The 20,391-nt window shown below is 41.9% G+C and overlaps 2 protein-coding genes across 2 annotated transcripts; one reads left to right on the top strand and one right to left on the bottom strand.

Moving 5' to 3' along the window:
- Positions 1–14,096: 14,096 nt before the first annotated feature.
- Positions 14,097–15,755, top strand: LOC119352231 (uncharacterized protein At3g28850-like). Its single transcript, XM_037618933.1, has one exon. It carries the CDS (start codon positions 14,148–14,150, stop codon positions 15,522–15,524), a length of 1,377 nt encoding a protein of 458 aa, XP_037474830.1. The 5' UTR covers positions 14,097–14,147; the 3' UTR covers positions 15,525–15,755.
- A 163-nt stretch (positions 15,756–15,918) lies between these two features.
- Positions 15,919–19,540, bottom strand: LOC119356888 (binding partner of ACD11 1-like). Its single transcript, XM_037623879.1, has 5 exons — positions 19,116–19,540; positions 18,095–18,214; positions 17,493–17,568; positions 16,912–17,025; positions 15,919–16,595 (listed from the first exon to the last, which is right to left on the bottom strand). Exons 2-5 carry the CDS (start codon positions 18,208–18,210, stop codon positions 16,167–16,169), a joined length of 735 nt encoding a protein of 244 aa, XP_037479776.1. The 5' UTR covers positions 18,211–18,214; positions 19,116–19,540; the 3' UTR covers positions 15,919–16,166.
- Between the last annotated feature and the right edge of the window lie 851 nt (positions 19,541–20,391).

Raw genomic sequence — 20,391 nt, 5'->3', positions numbered from 1 at the left:
GGCCGGCCACCTCTCCTAGTCCTAATAGGACTACGGGAAGGGGGAGGCGCGCAGCCCACCTTGGGTTGCCCCTTTCTCCTTTCCACTAAAGCCCACTAAGGCCCATATGGTTCCCGAGGGGTTCCGGTAACCTCCCAATACTCCGGTAAAATCCTGATTTCACCCGGAACACTTCCGATATCCAAAATAGGCTTCCAATATATCAATCTTTATGTCTCGACCATTTCGAGACTCCTTGTCATGTCCGTGATAATATCCGGGACTCCGAACAACCTTCGGTACATCAAAATACATAAACTCATAATATAACTGTCATCGTAACCTTAAGCGTGCGGACCCTACGGGTTCGAGAACAATGTAGACATGACCGAGACACGTCTCCGGTCAATAACCAATAGCGGGACCTGGATGCCCATATTGGCTCCTACATATTCTACGAAGATCTTTATCGGTCAGACCGCATAACAACATACGTTGTTCCCTTTGTCATCAGTATGTTACTTGCCCGAGATTCGATCGTCGGTATTCCAATACCTAGTTTAATCTCGTTATCGGCAAGTCTCTTTACTCGTTCCGTAATACATCATCTCGCAACTAACTCATTAGTTGCAATGCTTGTAAGGCTTATGTGATGTGCATTACCGAGAGGGCCCAGAGATACCTCTCCGACAATCGGAGTGACAAATCCTAATCTCGAAATACGCCAACCCAACATCTACCTTTGGAGACACCTGTAATGCTCCTTTATAATCACCCAGTTACGTTGTGACGTTTGGTAGCACCCAAAGTGTTCCTCCGGCAAACGGGAGTTGCATAATCTCATAGTCATAGGAACATGTATAAGTCATGAAGAAAGCAATAGCAACATACTAAACGATCGGGTGCTAAGCTAATGGAATGGGTCATGTCAATCATATCATTCAACTAATGATGTGACCTTGTTAATCAAATAACAACTCTTTGTTCATGGTTAGGAAACATAACCATCTTTGATTAACGAGCTAGTCAAGTAGAGGCATACTAGTGACACTTTGTTTGTCTATGTATTCACACATGTATTATGTTTCCGGTTAATACAATTCCAGCATGAATAATAAACATTTATCATGATATAAGGAAATAAGTAATAACTTTATTATTTCCTCTAGGGCACATTTCCTTCACTCCCCCTCTCTTGTGGAGAACTATTCGATGTAATCTTCTTTTTGCGGTGTGTTTGTTGAGACCGATGAATAGTGGGTTTATGATCAAGTCTATATATGAATAATATTTGAACCTTCTCTGAATTCTTTTATGTATGATTGGTTATCTTTGAAAGTCTCTTCAAATTATCAGTTTGGTTTGGCCTACTAGATTGATCTTTCTTGCAATAGGAGAAGTGCTTAGCTTTGGGTTCAATCTTGCTGTGTCCTTTCCCAGTGACAGTAGGGGCAGCAAGGCACGTATTGTATTGTTGCCATCGAGGATAACAAGATGGGGTTTCTTCATATTGCATGAGTCTATCCCTCTACATCATGTCATCTTGCTTAAGGCGTTACTCTGTTTTTAACTTAATACTCTAGATGCATGATGGATAGCAGTCGATGAGTGGAGTAATAGTAGTAGATGCAGGCAGGAGTCGGTCTACTTGTCTCGGACGTGATGCCTATATACATGATCATACATAGATATTCTCATAACTATGCTCAATTATGTCGATTTCTCAACAGTAATTTATTCACCCACCATAGAATACGTATGCTCTCGAGAGAAGCCACTAGTGAAACCTATTGCCCCCGGGTCTATCTTTATCATATTGATCTCCTACTACTTAGTTATTTCCTTTGTTATTTACTTTGCCTTTATTTTACTTTGCATATTTATCACAAAAATACCAAAAATATTATCTTTATCATATCTATCAGATCTCACTCTCGTAAGTGGCCTTATAGGGATTGACAACCCCTATTTGCGTTGGTTGCGAGGATTTATTTGTTATGTGCAGGTACGAGGGACTCGTGCGTAGCCTCCGACTGGATTGATACATTGGTTCTAAAAAACTAAGGGAAATACTTACGCTACTTTGATGCATCATCCCTTCCTCTTCGGGGAAAACCAACGCAGTGCTCAAGAGGTAGAAAGAAGGATTTCTGGCGCCGTTGCCGGGGAGGCTCACACGAAGTCAAGTTAAAATTTTATCTCCCATCAACGAGCCATTTCTGGCGCCGTTGCCGGGGAGGTCTACGCAAAAGTCAACATACCAAGTACCCATCACATACCCTTATCTCCCGCATTACATTATTTGACATTTGCCTCTCGTTTTCCTCTCCCCCACTTCACCCTTGTTGTTTTATTCGCCCTCTCTCTCTATCCTCCATCTCTTTCTCTATTTGCCTTTTTTGCCCGTTTGCTTTTTGTTTGCTTGTGTGTTAGTTTGCTTGCTTGTCACGATGGCTCAAGATAATACTAAGTTGTGTGACTTCACCAATACCAACAACAATGATTTTATTAGCACTCCGATTGCTCCTCTTACCGATGCTGAATCTTGTGAAATTAATACTGCTTTGCTGAATCTTGTCATGAAAGATCCGTTTTCCGGCCTTCCTAGTGAAGATGCCGCTACCCATCTAAATAGCTTCGTTGATTTGTGTGACATGCAAAAGAAGAAAGACGTGGATAATGATATTGTTAAATTGAAGCTATTTCCTTTTTCCCTTAGAGATCGTGCTAAAGCTTGGTTTTCATCTTTGCCTAAAAATACTATTGATTCATGGAACAAGTGCAAAGAGGCTTTTATCTCTAAGTATTTTCCTCCCGCTAAGATCATCTCTCTTAGAAACGATATTATGAACTTTAAGCAACTTGATCATGAACATGTTGCACAAGCTTGGGAGAGAATGAAATTAATGATACATAATTGCCCTACTCATGGTTTAAATTTGTGGATGATTGTTCAGAATTTTTATGCCGGATTGACTTTTGCTTCTAGAAATCTTTTAGATTCGGCCGCGGGAGGCACTTTTATGGAAATTACTTTAGGAGAAGCTACTAAACTCCTATATAATATTATGGTTAATTATTCTCAATGGCATACTGAAAGATCTACTAATAAAAAGGTGCATGCGATAGACGAAATTAATGTTTTGAGTGGAAAGATGGATGAACTTATGAAATTATTTGCTAATAAGAGTGTTTCTTCCGATCCTAATGATATGCCCATGTCTAATTTTATTGAGAATAATAATGAATCTATGGATGTGAATTTTGTTGGTAGGAACAATTTTGGTAACAACGCGTATAGAGGAAATTTCAATCCTAGGCCTTATCCTAGTAATCCCTCTAATAATTATGGTAATTCCTACAACAATTCTTATGGAAATTATAACAAGATGCCCTCTGATTTCGAATCTAATATTAAAGAATTTATTACTTCGCAAAAGAATTTTAATGCTATGATTGAAGAAAATTTGCTTAAGATTGATGATTTGGCTAGGAACGTTGATAGAATTTCTCTTGATGTTGATTCTTTGAAACTTAGATCTATTCCACCTAAGCATGATATCAATGAGTCTCTCAAAGCTATGAGAATTTCCATTGATGAGTGCAAAGAAAGAACCGCTAGGATGCGTGCTAAGAAAGATGCCTTTATAAGAGTGTGTTCTTCTAGTTCCTATGAAAATAATGATGAAGATCTAAAAGTTATTGATGTGTCCCCCATTAAATCTTTGTTTTGCAATATGAATCTTGATAATGATGGGACTGAATATGATCCACCTTTACCTAGAAGGCGTTCTAAGAATTCAGAATTTGTTGATCTTCTTGATGCTAAATTTGATAAAAGTGGGATTGAAGAAATTAAAACCCTAGATGTTGCCAAACCCACTATTATGGATTTCAAGGAATTTAACTATGAAAATTTCTCTTTGATTGATTGTATTTCCTTGTTGCAATCCGTGCTAAATTCTCCTCACGCTTATAGTCAAAATAAAGCGTTTACTAAACATATCGTTGATGCCTTGATGCAATCTTATGAAGAAAAACTTGAATTGGAAGTTTCTATCCCTAGAAAACTTTATGATGAGTGGGAACCAACTATTAAAATTAAACTTAAAGATCATGAATGCTATGCTTTATGTGATTTGGGTGCTAGTGTTTCCACGATTCCAAAGACTTTGTATGATTTGTTAGGTTTCCATGATTTTGATAATTGCTCTTTAAACTTGCACCTTGCGAATTCCACTATTAAGAAAACTATGGGAAGAATTAATGATGTTATTATTGTTGCAAATAGGAATTATGTGCCCGTAGATTTTATTGTTCTTGACATAGATTGCAATCTTTCATGTCCTATTATTCTTGGTAAACCTTTTCTTAGAACGATTGGTGCAATTATTGATATGAAGGAAGGAAATATTAGATTCCAATTTACATTAAGGAAAGTCATGGAACACTTTCCTAGAAATAAAATTAAATTACCTTATGAATCTATTATGAGAGCCACTTATGGATTGCCTACCAAAGATGGCAATACCAAGATCTATTCTTGCTTGTTATGCCTAGCTAGGGGCGTTAAACGATAGCGCTTGTTGGGACGCAACCCAATTTTATTTTTATTCCTTGCTTTTTGCTCCTGCTTAGTAATAAATAATTTATCTAGCCTCTGTTTTTGTTGTGTTTTTTGTGTTTAATTAGTGTTTGTGCCAAGTAGAACCGTTGGGAAGACTTGGGGAAAGTCTTGTTGAACTTGTTGTAAAAAAACAGAAACTTTAGCGCTCACGAGAACTACTGCCATTTTTATTTTGAAAGTGATATTTAGTTCATTCTTTTCTCAGATGATTAATAGATAAATTACTCACGTCCAGAAATTTATTTTAGAATTTTTGGGGTTCCAGATCTTGTGCTAGATTCAGATTACTACAGACTGTTCTGTTTTTGACAGATTCTGTTTTTCGTGTGTTGTTTGCTTATTTTGATGAATCTATGGCTAGTAAAATAGTTTATAAACCATAGAGAAGTTGGAATACAGTAGGTATAACACCAATATAAATAAAGAATGAGTTCATTACAGTACCTTGAAGTGGTCTTTTATTTTCTTTCGCTAACGGAGCTCACGAGATTCTCTACTTTAAGTTTTGTGTTGTGAAGTTTTCAAGTTTTGGGTAAAGATTTGATGGATCATGGAACAAGGAATGGCAAGAGCCTAAGCTTGGGGATGCCCATGGCACCCCCAAGATAATCTAAGGACACCTAAAAGCCAAAGCTTGGGGATGCCCCGGAAGGCATCCCCTCTTTCGTCTACTTCTATCGGTAACTTTACTTGGAGCTATATTTTTATTCGCCACATGATATGTGTTTTGCTTGGAGAGTCTTGTATGATTTGAGTCTTTATTTGTTAGTTTACCACAATCATCCTTACTGTACACACCTTTTGAGAGATCCATACATGATTTGGAATTTGTTAGAGTACTCTATGTGCTTCGCTTATATCTTTTGAGTTATATAATTTTGCTCTAGTGCTTCACTTATATATTTTAGACCACGGTGGTGGATTCATTTTATAGAAACTATTGATCTCTCATGCTTCACTTAGATTATTTTGAGAGTCTTTAATAGCATTGTAATTTGCTTAAAATCCTAATATGCTTGGTATACAAGATTAATAATAAAACTTTCTTATGAGTGTGTTGAATACTATGAGAAGTTCGATGCTTGATAATTGTTTTGAGATATGAAGATGGTGATATTAAAGTTGTGCTAGTTGAGTAGTTGTGAATTTGAGAAATACTTGTGTTGAAGCTTGTGATTCCCGTAGCATGCACGTATGGTGAACCGTTATGTGATGAAGTCGGAGCATGATTTATTTATTTATTGTCTTCCTTATGAGTGGTGGTCGGGGACGAGCGATGGTCTTTTCCTACCAATCTATCCCCCTAGGAGCATGCGCGTAATACTTTGCTTTGATAACTTGTAGATTTTTGCAATAAGTATATGAGTTATTTATGACTAATGTTGAGTCCATGGATTATACGCACTCTCACCCTTCCACCTTTGCTAGCCTCTCTAATACCGCGCACCTTTTCGTCCATATCATACACCCACCATATACCTTCCTCAAAACAGCCACCATACCTACCTATTATGGCATTTCCATAGCCATTCCGAGATATATTGCCATGCAACTTTCCACCGTTCTGTTTATTATGACACACTCCATCATTGTCATATTGCTTAGCATGATCATGTAGTCGACATCATATTTGTGGCAAAGCCACCATTCATAATTCTTTCATACATGTCACTCATGGGTCATTGCATATCCCGGAACACCGCCGAAGGCATTCATATAGAGTCATATTTTGTTCTAAGTATCGACTTGTAATTCTTGAGTTGTAAGAAAAATAAAAGTGTGATGATCATCATTACTAGAGCATTGTCCCAGTGAGGAAAGGATGATGGAGACTATGATTCCCCCACAAGTCGGGATGAGACTCCGGACGAAAAAAAAGAAAAGAGGCCATAAAAAAAGAGAAAAGGCCCAAATAAAAAAATGAGAGAAAAAGAGAGAAGGGACAATGTTACTATCCTTTTACCACACTTGTGCTTCAAAGTAGCACCATGATCTTCATAGTAGAGAGTCTCTCATGTTATCACTTTCATATACTAGTGGGAATTTTTCATTATTGAACTTGGCTTGTATATTCCAATGATGGGCTTCCTCAAATTGCCCTAGGTCATCATGAGCAAGCAAGTTGGATGCACACCCACTTAGTTTCTTTTTGAGCTTTCATATACTTATAGCTCTAGTGCATCTGTTGCATGACAATCCCTACTCACTCACATTGATATCTATTGATGGGCATCTCCATAGCCAGTTGATACGCTTAGTTGATGTGAGACTATCTTCTCCCTTTTTGTCTTCTCCACAACCACCACTCTATTCCACCTATAGTGCTTGGCTCACGCTCATGTATTGCATGAAAATTGAAAAAGTTTTGAGAATGTCAAAAGTATGAAACAATTGCTTGGCTTGTCATCGGGGTTGTGCATGATTTAAATATTTTGTGTGGTGAAGATGAAGCATAGCCAGACTATATGATTTTGTAGGGATAACTCTCTTTAGCCATGTTATTTGGGGAGACATAATTGCTTAGTTAGTATGCTTGAAGTATTATTATTTTTATGTCAATATGAACTTTTGTATTGAATCTTTCGGATCTGAATATTCATACCACAATTAAGAAGAATTACAATTAAATTATGCCAAGTAGCACTCCACATCAAAAATTCTGTTTTTATCATTTACCTACTCGAGGACGAGCAGAATATGCCGAGAAAGCACCTGGCCACGAGGGTCCACGGCGCGCCCACCCCCCTGGGCACGCCCCCTGCCTCGTGGGCCCATGGTGGCTCCTCTCCACTTATTCCTGCACCCATACACTTCTTCTTCCTCCCACAAACACCACTATCCAGCTCAAGCACAAGTTCTAGCTCATTTTGCTGCGATTTTTGATCTCCTTGCTCAAAGCACCTCTCATAAAACTGCTTTGGGGGGATTGTTCCTTGGTATGTGACTCCTCCATTGGTCCAATTAGTTTTTGTTCTAGTGCTTTATTCATTGCAAATTTGTGCTGCCTAGGTGACCATGTTCTTGAGCTTGCATGTCAAATTTATATGGTTCCAAGTAGTTCTAATGCATGATATAGGCTCTAGGCACTTGTAGGAGTAGTTGCTATCAATTTTGTCGAGTTTGGTTTACTTTTATTTGAAGTTACTAAAAAATTTCAGAAATTTTTCAGAAGAAGAAATATGTTTAGGAAAATGTACCAAGGTGGTTCTTCAAGGAAGCAAGGACCCAGGCTTGCAATGCGTGATGCTAATGATGAGCCACCAAGGGACGCTCCAGTGTGACCTTGTGAGTGGCCTTCAGAGGACTTCATGGATCGAGCAGGAATTAAGGAAGAATTTAACGCATATTTGTGTAACGCTGATCTTGTGAGCTTCGAAGCAGAAAAGTGCCGCCAGTACCACTATCTCACTAGTTCCTTTGTGAGGAGGTTTGAATTTTCATCTTCACGCAATTCTCAAACTGTCATGTTTGATCTTTATGAAAATTCTTATACTATGGACTTAGAGGACTTTACCACTGCTTGCAAACTTCCACAGTGGGGTAGTGCTAGTGAACCTCGTAAATCTGAATTTAGAGATTTTCTTGCCAGTATAACTGTGGGGAATCTAGAGATATAGCACAAGCTACCATAGGGAGCATTCATTTTCCTGCTATACATTATTTCGCTCTCTTCATAGGTAGGTGCATAAATGGTAAAGATGAATCATGTCATATGTGTGTCCCTGACCTCAGTATTCTTAGGAGTGCTGTGTGAGGAGATAAATCTTATAATTTGGGAGCCATTGTTGCATGTAGGTTGCATCATAATAGATTTAATGGAGATTTCTTTGGTGGAATTTATGCAACCCGTATAGCTAATTTTCTTGGTATAACCATTCGTGAGGATGATATTGAGTTGACTCTCGCTTATTTGGATTATGAGGCTATGGTTCTTCATAATTTTGTTGAGAGGAACGATCAGTCCCTCTAGTATCGACTAATCTTTAACAGACGACGCATCTATCACGTCGCTCTCCCTGCTTCTACTTTCTTTGACTTTCAGGCAAAAGGGAGATATTTTATAACCAGAGAGGAGGCGGAAGAGTATAAGAGGAGGGCTGAGATAGCTCGCCTCCAAGTTGCAACCCACGATGCAATGACTGCTGCATCTCAGTATGACCCCAACTACAACTTTGGATATCCGCCAGGACATCCGTGGCATTAGACCAACTTAGGCCAAAAGCCTAAGCTTGGGGGAGTACGTATTTCCCACCGACATTACATTTATGTTCACACACTCATTGCTAGCTGTCGGTGCTCATACTTTTTCATTGTATCATCCATGCTAGTTTATTTCCTTTTTATGCTTTCTTCTTGTGTGTGTAATAAACATGAAGAAAAAACAAAAAAAATTACTTGTAGCCTTTAATTAGTTTACTTTCCATGCCTGTAGTAGTAATTAAAAAGAAAACCCAAAAAGATTTCCTGTTCTTCTTTTGCTTGTTGGGAGCTTTCCCGTGTAAATAGTTTTATTTCTTTTCTTTTCTTTGGGGGTCGATAGGAGAAGACCATGATTAAATTGTTGAAGTGGCTCTTATATGCATTATTGTTAATCTGACAAAAGAGCCCATATTGCCTTGTCTTCTCCTGTTTATTGAATGCTTGCAGATTCCAGCTTAGTCCAATGCACGTGCACTATTATTATTATTCACATCATTCGGTCGTGCAAGTGAAAGGCAATTATGACGATATATGGTGGACTGATTGAGATGGGAGAAGCTGGTATGAACTCGACCTCTCTTGTTTTTGTAAATATAATTAGTTCATTGTTCCTGATTCAGCCTATTATGAATAAACATGTTTGCAATGACAATTAGAGATTATAGTTGCTTATGCCATGTTTAATTAGCTAGGAGCTTATAATGGTTTACCTTGCGTGCCAACATGCTATTAAAATGGTTGTGATGTGGTATGATAGGGTGGTATCCTCTTTTGAACGATTTGAGTGGCTTGACTTGGTACATGTTCACGCATGTAGTTGAAACAAAATCAACATAGCCTCTATGATATTTATGTTCATGGTGCATTATATCCTACTCATGCTTGCATTCGGTGTTGAATAATTTTAATGCATGTTCATGACTGTTGTCGCTCTCTAGTTGGTCGCTTCCCAGTCTTTTTCTATCCTTCACCTGTACTAAGCAGGAATATTGCGTGTGCATCCAATTCCATAAACCCCAAAGTTATTCCATATGAGTCCACCATACCTACCTATATACGGTATCTACCTGTCGTTTCAAGTAAATTTGTATGTGCCAAACTCTAAACCTTCAAATAAATATTATGTTGTGTATGCTCGAATAGCTCATGTATCAACTAGGGTTGTCCGTATCTTCCATGTTAGGCGGGTTATTCTCAAGAGGAGTGGACTCCGCTCCTCACTCACGAGAAAATGGCTGGTCACCGGGATGCTCAGTCCCATGCTTTATGCAAATCAAATCAAAATAACTGCGAACAAAACTCCCCCTGGGACTATTGTTAGTTGGAGGCACTCGTTGTTTCGAGCAAGCCATGGATTGATGCTTGTTGGTGGAGGGGGAGTATAAACTTTACCATTTTGTTTGGGAACCACCTATAATGTGTGTAGCATGGAAGATATCGCCATCTCTCGGTTGTTATGTTGGCAATGAAAGTATGCCGCTCAAAATATTATTCATCTCTATTTCAAACCGAGCTCTGGCACCTCTACAAATCCCTACTTCCCTCTGCGAATGCCCTATCTATTTACTTTTATGTTGAGTCATCATCCTCTTATTAAAAAGCACCAGTTGGAGAGCACCGCTGTCATTTGCATCCATTACTGTTAGTTTACATTGAGTATGACTTGAATGGATCTCTTTTACCATGAATTACAATGTCTAGTCAGTCCTTGATCTTTAAAGGTGCTCTGCATTTATGTTTTGCGGTCTCAGACAGGGCTAGCGAGATACCGTCTTGTTATGTCATATTATGATTGTTTTGAGAAAGTCTTGTCATCCGAGATTTATTATTATTGCTCGCTAGTTGATTATGCCATTGATATGAGTAAACATGAGACCAAAGAGTTATTGTGAATATGGTTAGTTCATAATCTTTGCTAAAAACTTGAATGCTGGCTTTACATATTTACAACAACAAGAGCAAACAGAGTTTGTAAAAAAATTTCTTTATCACTTTCAGTTTGTCAACTGAATTGCTTGAGGACAAGCAAAGGTTTAAGCTTGGGGGAGTTGATACGTCTCCGTCGTATCTACTTTTCCAAACACTTTTGCCCTTATTTTGGACTCTAACTTGCATGATTTGAATGGAACTAACCCGGACTAACGCTGTTTTCAGCAAAATTGTTCTCGGAATGACCTGAAACTCCACGGAGATTATTTTTGGAAATAATAAAAAATACTGGCAAAGAATCAAGGCCAGGGGCCCACACCCTAGCCACGAGGGTGGGGGCGCGCCCCCTACCTCGTGGGCCCCCTGGAGCTCCTCCGACCTCAACTCCAACTCTATATATTCGTGTTCGGCGAGAGAAAAATCAAGGAGAAAGATTCATTGCGTTTTACAATACGGAGCCGCCGCCAAGCCCTAAACTCTCTCGGGAGGGCTGATCTGGAGTCCGTTCGGGGCTCCGAAGAGGGGAATCCGTCACCATCATCATCATCAACCATCCTCCATCAACAATTTCATGATACTCACCACCGTGCGTGAGTAATTCCATCATAGGCTTGCTGGACGGTGATGGGTTGTATGAGATTTATCTGTAATCGAGTTAGTTTTGTTAGGGTTTGATCCCTAGTATCCACTATGTTCTGAGTTTGATGTTGCTATGATTTTGCTATGCTTAATGCTTGTCACTAGGGCCCGAGTGCCATGATTTCAGATCTAAACGTATTATGTTTTCATCAATATATGTGAGTTCTTGATCCTATCTTGCAAGTCTATAGTCACCTACTATGTGTTATGATCCGGCAACCCCGAAGTGACAATAATCGGGACCACTCCCGGTGATGACCGTAGTTTGAGGAGTTCATGTATTCACTATGTGTTAATACTTTGGTCCGGTACTCTATTAAAAGGAGGCCTTAATATCCCTTAGTTTCCACTAGGACCCCGCTGCCACGGGAGGGTAGGACAAAAGATGTCATGCAAGTTCTTTTTCACAAGCACGTATGACTATATTCGGAATACATGCCTACATTACATTGATGAATTGGAGCTAGTTCTGTGTCACCCTAGGTTATGACTGTTACATGATGAACCGCATCTAGCATAATTCTCCATCACCGATCCATTGCCTACGAGATTTCCATATATTGTTCTTCGCTTATTTACTTTTCCGTTGCTATTGTTATCGTCACTACAAAACACCAAAAATATTACTTTTGCTATCGTTACCTTTTGCTATCGCTACTATCATATTACTTTGCTACTAAACACTTTGTTGCAAATATTAAGTTATCCAAGTGTGATTGAATTGACAACTCAGCTGCTAATACTTGAGAATATTCTTTGGCTCCCCTTGTGTCGAATCAATAAATTTGGGTTGAATACTCTATCCTCGAAAATTGTTGCGATCCCCTATACTTGTGGGTTATCAATGACCGATCCAGACACATCGTCACAAGAGTGTGACAGCACGTAAGAGCCCAAAGATCACCACACTGTGACACCAGTCGAACACAACTCGTTCTGGCTGGCAACATTCGTATAGGATAATAGTGCATGAATTATCGTCCCCACAACAATTCACAATAGTCATATATCTATTATATGTATCTACTTTAAAATTATTGACAATAATCATATCAATATTCAACATTATTTATAATAACCATATCTTTAATATTGAGATGGTCATTTAGCTAAGATCTTGCATGTGATACCCTGGGCAATGGCTAAATAGATACAAAGTTAGAGCCATTGTATCCAATTTTTATGAAGTCTTTGAGCTTACATTCTATATCTAGGAAATGTAAAACGAGATGAAGGCGTGAAGAAGGGTGGAGGTAGGTTGACTAATCATAGGAAGATGAATCGATGACAACGATAGTATTAATTTTATATTGATGCAACATGTGTTTGTAATTTTGCAAATTATCTTGTGTGGTGGGAAATACAGTAATTGTTCTTCATTGGATATATAACTGGACTACCATTCGAGGACCAAAAAACCTAATGGCAATTATGGCCCTCTCATAACAATTCCTAAGAGGGGAGCCACTGCTATTTATATTTATTTCAACAACATTAATAGATCGGTGCCAAGTAGCAACCATCAAACACTACAACAACAAATATCTCTGTTGTTAAATTTCTAGGTGAACGTAGATATTTATTACACATGAATTAAGATATTTAAAATCTTACGGTTGTGGTGTATAACTTTATCTACTAGGGTTCCAGTCATGATGCTCGTTTTTACACACATGTTGAAATGTTTAATAAAAAATTAGTGAAATGTGTTGATGTTTCTTCGCAATCCTTGTTGGTGCATCATACTAATGTATAATGTGTCTACTTGTAACCATAGGCCTCCTTTGGTTTGTAGAAATTTTGTAGGAATTCAATAGGATAGGATTTTCAAAAAAACATTCATTTGGTGCTTTTGGTTTGTAGGAATGGATTCCTATTCCTACGAAGGATAGCAATCAATCCTACATATTTTAAAGAAAAAACATTATCCTAGCCTTAATGGAAATAATTTATCCTATGTATCAAATGACATCTCTCTCTTCATAGGACCAAGGGTACATGTCATCTCACTTTCTATGATTTTCCTATCCATATGATATTCGTATCGTATTAACCAAATGAAGCCATAATTTTGAGCCTAACCTTGACATAAAAATGACTAATAAATTATGCGTTGCATCTCAGAAAAATATATCGTTGAAAACTTCTTTCAAATATGTTTTCAATGATATAAATTTTAATGAAAATATATAGCGCAAGCGGCAGCTCGGTTCATCCCACCACACTTATCAATCATTTCAAATTTGCTCGTCCCTTGCCTAAAAACAACACCACATTTGTGCTACGTTATTGTCTGCTAGCCCGCTCCGTTTGCACCCCCAACTCATATAATGTTCTTAGTCAAATTTAGGTTTAAAATTCGAAAGGACCAAGACTGAAAAGTACTTCTAGAACATTTCTCATAAATTAAAGTGAGGTTAATTAAACGAACAGCAGTCTCTTAAATTTGTCAATCAACGTCTGGCCAGTTCCATCGAACATTTTTTTATTGAAAGTCAAACGCGGCCATTCGTGCGCGCCATCATCGGTTATCACTCCTATTTTTGCCTTGTTTTCCGGCCGTTTCATGGGGACTAATTAAGCCAGGCCGTGGAGGAAACTGTTGGATCCGTTTCCTCCTACAAAGCCGCATCGCCTCCAGCTACCCGCCGTTCCCTCCATGCCATTCTCCCCAACCATTCCCGCCGTGACGCCGTAGCCGCGCCTGCATGCGCGCGCGCGCGCGTAACCAAGAGGAACTAGCTAGCACCGGGCTGTGTCCGGCCGGCCGGCGATGGGGTGCACCACCTCGGTGGAGGCGCGGCGCGACATGCGCTGGGTGGAGGCGGCGGTCGGCCCGCGCGCGAGGCGGAGCTTCTCGCTGTCGTCCGCCAACCGGCCGCGGCTGCGGGCCAAGGCCGCGTCCGTGCTGCGCAGCCTCGGCCCCGTCCCGGGCCGGCGATCCGGCGCGTCGTCGAGCAAGTACGCGACCCTGTCGGTCGAGGAGATCATGGTGAAGTTCGAGAACGACCGCGCCTTGCGGGAGGTGCTCGCCCGTCTCAAGGAGACGGCGGCGGCGGCGGCGAAGCGGAATGCCGCCGTCGGGCCTAGGACGAGCACGCCGACGCTGACGCCGCCCAACGAGCCGGAGGTGATCAACGCGTGGGAGCTCATGGCCGGGCTCGAGGACGAAGGGCCCACGCCGCGGGCAACGCATCATGAGCCCCCGCCGACGACACCGCCGTGGATGCTGGCCGACCAGGACGTGCCCGTCGCCTTCGAGTTTGACCCGGAGATACTGTCCAGCTTCCGGGAGGCCCTCGCGCAGGACACGTCGCCGTCACAGCAGCCGAGCACGGCCAGCTCGCCCACGGACAAGGAGGAATCGGCGTCGCAGCAACAGGCGAAGGTCGCCGACGACGCGAGTGCATGCACGCCGGTCTCGCCGCCCACCAGGGACACCGCGAGCTCACCCGCGGACAAGGAGAAGGAGGAACCTGGGTCGCAGAAGGATAAGGACGGCGCCGACGCAAGCGCATGCACGCCGGTCTCGGCGCCCACCAGGGGCATGCCGGAGCTCGCCGGCATCGTGCGCGCCCGCATCAACGCGTTCCAAGAAAAGATCATAGAGCGGAGGACGAGCAACGGCGCCCGCGACGCCAAGGTGTTGGGGCCGCCGGGCGGCAGGCGGAGGGCGGTGGTGTACTTCACCAGCCTCCGCGGCGTGCGCAAGACGTTCGTGGACGGCTGCGCCGTGCGCAACATCCTGCGCAGCTACGGCGTGCGCGTGGACGAGCGCGACGTGTCCATGCACGCCGCCTTCAAGTCCGAGCTCGCGCAGCTCCTCACCGGCCCCAGCGCCGCCGCCACGCTCCCTCGCGTGTTCGTCCACGGGCGGTACCTGGGCGGCGCCGAGGACGTGCAAGCCCTGCACGAGGCCGGCGAGCTCGCCCGCACGCTGGAGGGGTGCGACGCCGCGCCGGTGCGCAAGCTCGGGTGCATGGAGGCGTGCGCGGCGTGCGGCGACGTCCGGTTCGTGCCCTGCGAGACGTGCTACGGCAGCTGCAAGATCTTCGTCCATTACGAGGACGACGAAGACGACGGCGAGTTCCAGCGGTGCCCGGACTGCAACGAGAACGGCCTCATCGGATGCCCCGTCTGCTGCTGCTGATGCTCTGTTTTTTTCCGTTACAGTCTACCGTAGGCTAAAGTTCTCCTGCTGTTTTAGTTGCTTCTACTTTGTACAGTGTGAAGAGCATTTACAGAAGAATCCTACTATATCCGGCAAGAGGTTTTGCTTAGGATCCTACAGTAATAATTTTCTCCCTCCCTAATAAGTTCTGTTGTAGATCTATGAGGTCAAATTTTGTTGGTGAAGAGTGAATACAGCCATATAAATATAGGACTCAGCCTGTGTTGATCTGTGATATTTAGGTTCAGAATTTTACCTGAAGCTGCGTCAGAGATGGAATGTCGGCCTCAACATTCAACGTGGGCAGAACGTTCAGAAAAAAGGCCAACACGTCGACACTAAAATGGATACTGAACTCGAATAAACAAGAGCATCAGAAAAGTCAGAGACATGACTGCACGATCACCTTGACTGAATTCTGCACATAGCTTGTTCAAACCACATTTGTTGTCTGAATAACTGACAGTTTTTTCTAGCTACCACAATACTGTTATTATATACTGTATCATACATAGCATAAATATCATACCTTAAGACTCTTTAAGTTCAACCCTGGTGTCTGAATAACTGACTTTTGTATAACCGACACAACGAACTGTTCGAACGGGGTGTTTATTTCCATTAATGCTGCCTGCCATGAGCAGCCAGATTTTCAGCGGCCTTGGCGGCGCGGGTGAGAGCCTCGGAGACCATCATAGCTCCCGCAGAGAAGTAGCTGCTGGTCACGATGGTGTTCATAACCTTGACTGCTGTTCTTCCAGTGGCGGTGGTGACGGTCTTGGTCGTCTCGGTAAAACGGTATGTCTCATCCACTGATCTGATTGCGCCAACACCAGCACTGACTCTGTCGGTCAGGCCGAGCCTCCGGCTCAGCTCCGCAGCCTTTGCTGCCGCAGACCCAGATAGCTGGTGGGACTCGTCGAAAGCTCTAGCCCTGGACAATGCGTCCTTGCTCAGTATGTATCCCCTTGACAGCATTGTCTTCACGACGTCCTGAGCCACTGTCAATGCTTCCTGTGGAGTGGCGTTGAACTGGCATGATTGGTAATCCTGTTCAAGTTGCGGTGATGAAATGCAAATGTCAGCAGATGAAGTCAAGCTAATATTCAGATTAGCTTATTTGAAACTAATAGTACTCCTGCCAACATTTGTTTGAAACTAATATTCAGATTAGTATTTTCCTCTCCTCTAATAGATACGGCAGCGCTCCTGCAACGTTAAAAAAAACTAATAGTTCTCAGAAAAGGACGTGTTTGTGGTTTATTTCTGCTTTTACTTTTCATGTAAGGAGATAATTTCTAGTAACATTTAACAAAAGACAAAATTACTGACTGAAGATGATCAATGATGTGAATTGGTAGCATACCCTATATTCAATTTCCTCCTCCACCTGCCAAGTTGGCCTGTCCCAGAAATTACAAGGCTCATCAGGTTGTCCCCAACGAGATATGCACACCGGCTGATCCACAATGGTAGCCCCCTGTAAAGACATGAAGTGTTATTTAAGGGGAAAACAGGGAGTGTCTGCAATTTACAAGAGGTGGGCTGAAAAAACAGTCATCTGGACACTAATTTACAACAGGTGGGCTGAAAAAACAGTCTGCAATTTACTACCTCTGTTCCTAAATAAAGACATTTTGTCAGTTTAAACTGAACCAACAGGACATCTTATATTTAGAAACAGAGGGTGTACATCTTTAAGGACTTCACCAGTATAGAATCTGAGCTAAACTATGTACTTGAGATGATGGAACATAGGGGGCAGTCTATACTAACACATGCGGAAAAACCAAAGTAATCTCCTGGCCAAGGGAACTTAATTCACAGTGAATCAGTAGACCATAGAAGGTTAAGAATTAATCATAGGAATCAGACACATCATGATAAAAAAAAGGCCCAGAGCACTGCTTTGAAAAATATTGCTGCCAATAAAATTAAAAAACTTACACTCAGCAATACTGCAGTTTCCAATGCATAGGGTTCCTTGAAAGTCACATAAGCAGTTGAGCCATATCCTCCTGATCTGTTAGTGTTAAATTCGTCAGAAAATGAATGATAAGAAGGACAGGACATGGAAATAACACGGAATTTTAAATTGTCCAATAGGGTTATGGTTGCAGATTGAAAATGATCAGAAAACATAAAATTGCGGAAACGCTAAAAAGCTGACGTTTTTAATGGCAGTTTATATTGGCACAATGATGGCAAATTTAGTTTGAAAGCATGGCAATTTCCTGCCAAAAAAAAGAACTGAGGCGGATTTGCATGCTCTGACAACTAAACTTGCCACCCCCGGCAAACATAATTTGCCATGAAAAACGTTCAATTTGCCATGCCTAAAAATCTGACATTCGCTGGATATTCGGGTCCTAAAATTGTCCTAGGACCGAATGTTCAATAAGCATGATGAATCTTGAAACTTGCTCGGCAGGTCTTGACATCATAAATAATCATGAAGATCATCATAAAATTCTCCTAGGACCGAATGTTCAATAAGAATGAGGGAGTAGTTAACTAACTCTAGCTTATGAATGGCAAGTAAACATCACCTGATAAGGTCTATATGCTCAATAGGTCCAGAGAATGAGAAGAACTCATGAAGATCATTCTCAGATGCGCTGCTTGACAGGTTAGTGACTTCCACTGTGTACCCTGTTCCGCTCATGATTCTGTAGGTCGGCAAAAACAAAGGATGAGCATTTCCTGCAGTTAGGTTCCATGTGCCTCAAGTAATTCAATGCGCAGATCATAGTAGTATAGTGATATCTGAGAGCTGCATACTGCCTTAGAACTTATCAATAGATTATACCTCTACGGACAAATACATGATTATATCTCTGTGCATTATGCTATTCTATGAGATATGTTCTGTTAATTTACTTATTAAATTATGTCCGTCTTCCGTACAAGCATGGTATAGGAACGATACTAGTACAGAAGGTGACCTGCATATAAATAGAAACAAATTGCATCGTACGGTCTTTTCTCTTTATTTCTTCATTCTGACCGTGACTTGCTAGATGAAGGATTTTTAATAACATCGCATTATGCTTTGTGGAAATTGCTGCTGCCGTGTGCAATAGCTTTCCACCTAATAAGCTTTTTATGGGCAAAAGGTTTTCAGCTACTTGCTTATATTGGCCTACTGGGCTTTTGTTTGCCAAACAAAAAGGTAACATCCAACCACTCGCATTATTTTGCGCCCAAAGCCATTCACTGTTCAACCAGAAGATTGCAGGTTCCAGCAGATATCCCACCCAAAACAGTTAGATGAATGAACTATGATCATGATTTGCCGTAGTGCAAAGTGACACATATATAGAGAGATGCATATGGCACATACATGTAATCGATAGTACATACTAGCAGTACAATCTGGAACTGAATCGGACAAGGTTGAATGAGATCAGAGCACAGACTAATAATTGAACAACACGAAAGAAATAAACCGAAGACACTAACAATCAACTAACTTAATCACCCATCAGCCGGCCAAATCAAGCAGAATCCGGGTTCCTAACAGACGGATCATCGGAAGAAAACAAGATCAGGAAAGAAAGGAGCGCTTACCCCTCCTCGCGGTCTCGCCCTCCCTGCCCAGCGCCCAGTGCCGAGACGACTCCTCCTCCTCCTCCTCCTCGCGGCCCCTCGCTGCAAAGCAATGGATCACGCGGTGGGTCTGGGTCTGGCTGGATAGTAGTAGGTCGGGAGGCCGCCGCCAGCACGGCACGGCACCACCCACCGCACGAAGGGAAGGGAAGCCGCGCCGGTCCAAACTGGGAAACCCAGCGGCAGCGGTGGCCTTTAGTGCGTGGGGGCGGGGCGAGACCTCGATCTCCTACCTAACTGCAACCGACGCGCGCCTTTTTATCCTTCCTTTTTCTCTCCTCACGCAGCCGCAGGCACGCGCGCGCACAGCGTGATCCGCCGCCGCCGGGACGGGGTGGTGGTCTTCTCGCCTCGGGGTTGGGTTGGGGGGGATGGAGTGGGAGTGGACGGCTGGTTCCGTCCAATCGTCTGTTCGCTCGTTCACATGGAGCGAAACCACCCGGTGGCGACAAGATGTCGGCAGCCCTATCCGCGGCCTTCGGGCCTACATTCGGCATTCAGTGGGCCGGGCTTCCGCTGGACCCCAGACTAGCCCTCACTCCAAACTACTCCCTCCGTTCCAAAATAGATGACCCAACTTTGTATCAACTTTATAGTTTTTTACTTTCATGTCACCTGTTATTTTTCTACTGTTTTTAGGCATATTATACAAGTGCAAGCCGTAATCTAATTCGTGTACTAGATACCGTTGAAGTATCACATCGTGCTTTATGTTTATGATGATTAAAGGCATGAGAGCAAGGTGTAAAATGCCGTCACATAAAAAACTTACAACCCCACAAAAAATATCCAAAAAGTTCAGAATACCTGGGAAATCTTTTGGATTGCGATCTATCAAAATTTAACCGTTTTTAAAGAAGTTTAACCTAACTTAAATTTCCTTTGAAAATGGTTTGAATTTGGCCCACAATTTCAAGGTTACACATATTAGGCTATGCACCAAACTTGCTGAAATCTCATCAAAATATAGTCGCGGATCAGGCTGATGAAATAAATCCATAATTCTCGCTAAACTTCTGATAAAGAACAAATTTTGACTCAACATTGATATTAAGCTCTTGGTAGGTGTAAAATCATCCTTCCATGACTATACATCTCACGACAAATGGTTCCCAAATATCATGTTGGTAGTAGTACTAGAAGATGGACATTAGCTTTTATTTACATGAATGTAGGTTTTTATTCGTTTCATGACGGGGAAGGGTTCATGGCTCAACTTTATTTTGTTTTGTATTAC

Source organism: Triticum dicoccoides, chromosome 2A (assembly GCF_002162155.2).
Source record: "Triticum dicoccoides isolate Atlit2015 ecotype Zavitan chromosome 2A, WEW_v2.0, whole genome shotgun sequence".
Classification (NCBI taxonomy): Eukaryota; Viridiplantae; Streptophyta; class Magnoliopsida; order Poales; family Poaceae; genus Triticum; species Triticum dicoccoides.
Note: the sequence above shows the minus strand (reverse complement) of the source record. Positions and strands in the feature narration are given on the sequence as shown.

Bases quoted from the DNA above. Each gene is read 5' to 3' on its own strand.
- LOC119352231 (XM_037618933.1), top strand. From the start codon at position 14,148: ATGGGGTGCACCACCTCGGTGGAGGCGCGGCGCGACATGCGCTGGGTG.
- LOC119356888 (XM_037623879.1), bottom strand. From the start codon at position 18,210: ATGAGCGGAACAGGGTACACAGTGGAAGTCACTAACCTGTCAAGCAGC. The intron at 17,569-18,094 runs GTGATGTTTACT...TAACACTAACAG, and splicing joins GAGCATATAGACCTTATCAG to ATCAGGAGGATATGGCTCAA. The intron at 17,026-17,492 runs GTAAGTTTTTTA...ATGTCTTTACAG, and splicing joins AAACTGCAGTATTGCTGAGT to GGGGCTACCATTGTGGATCA.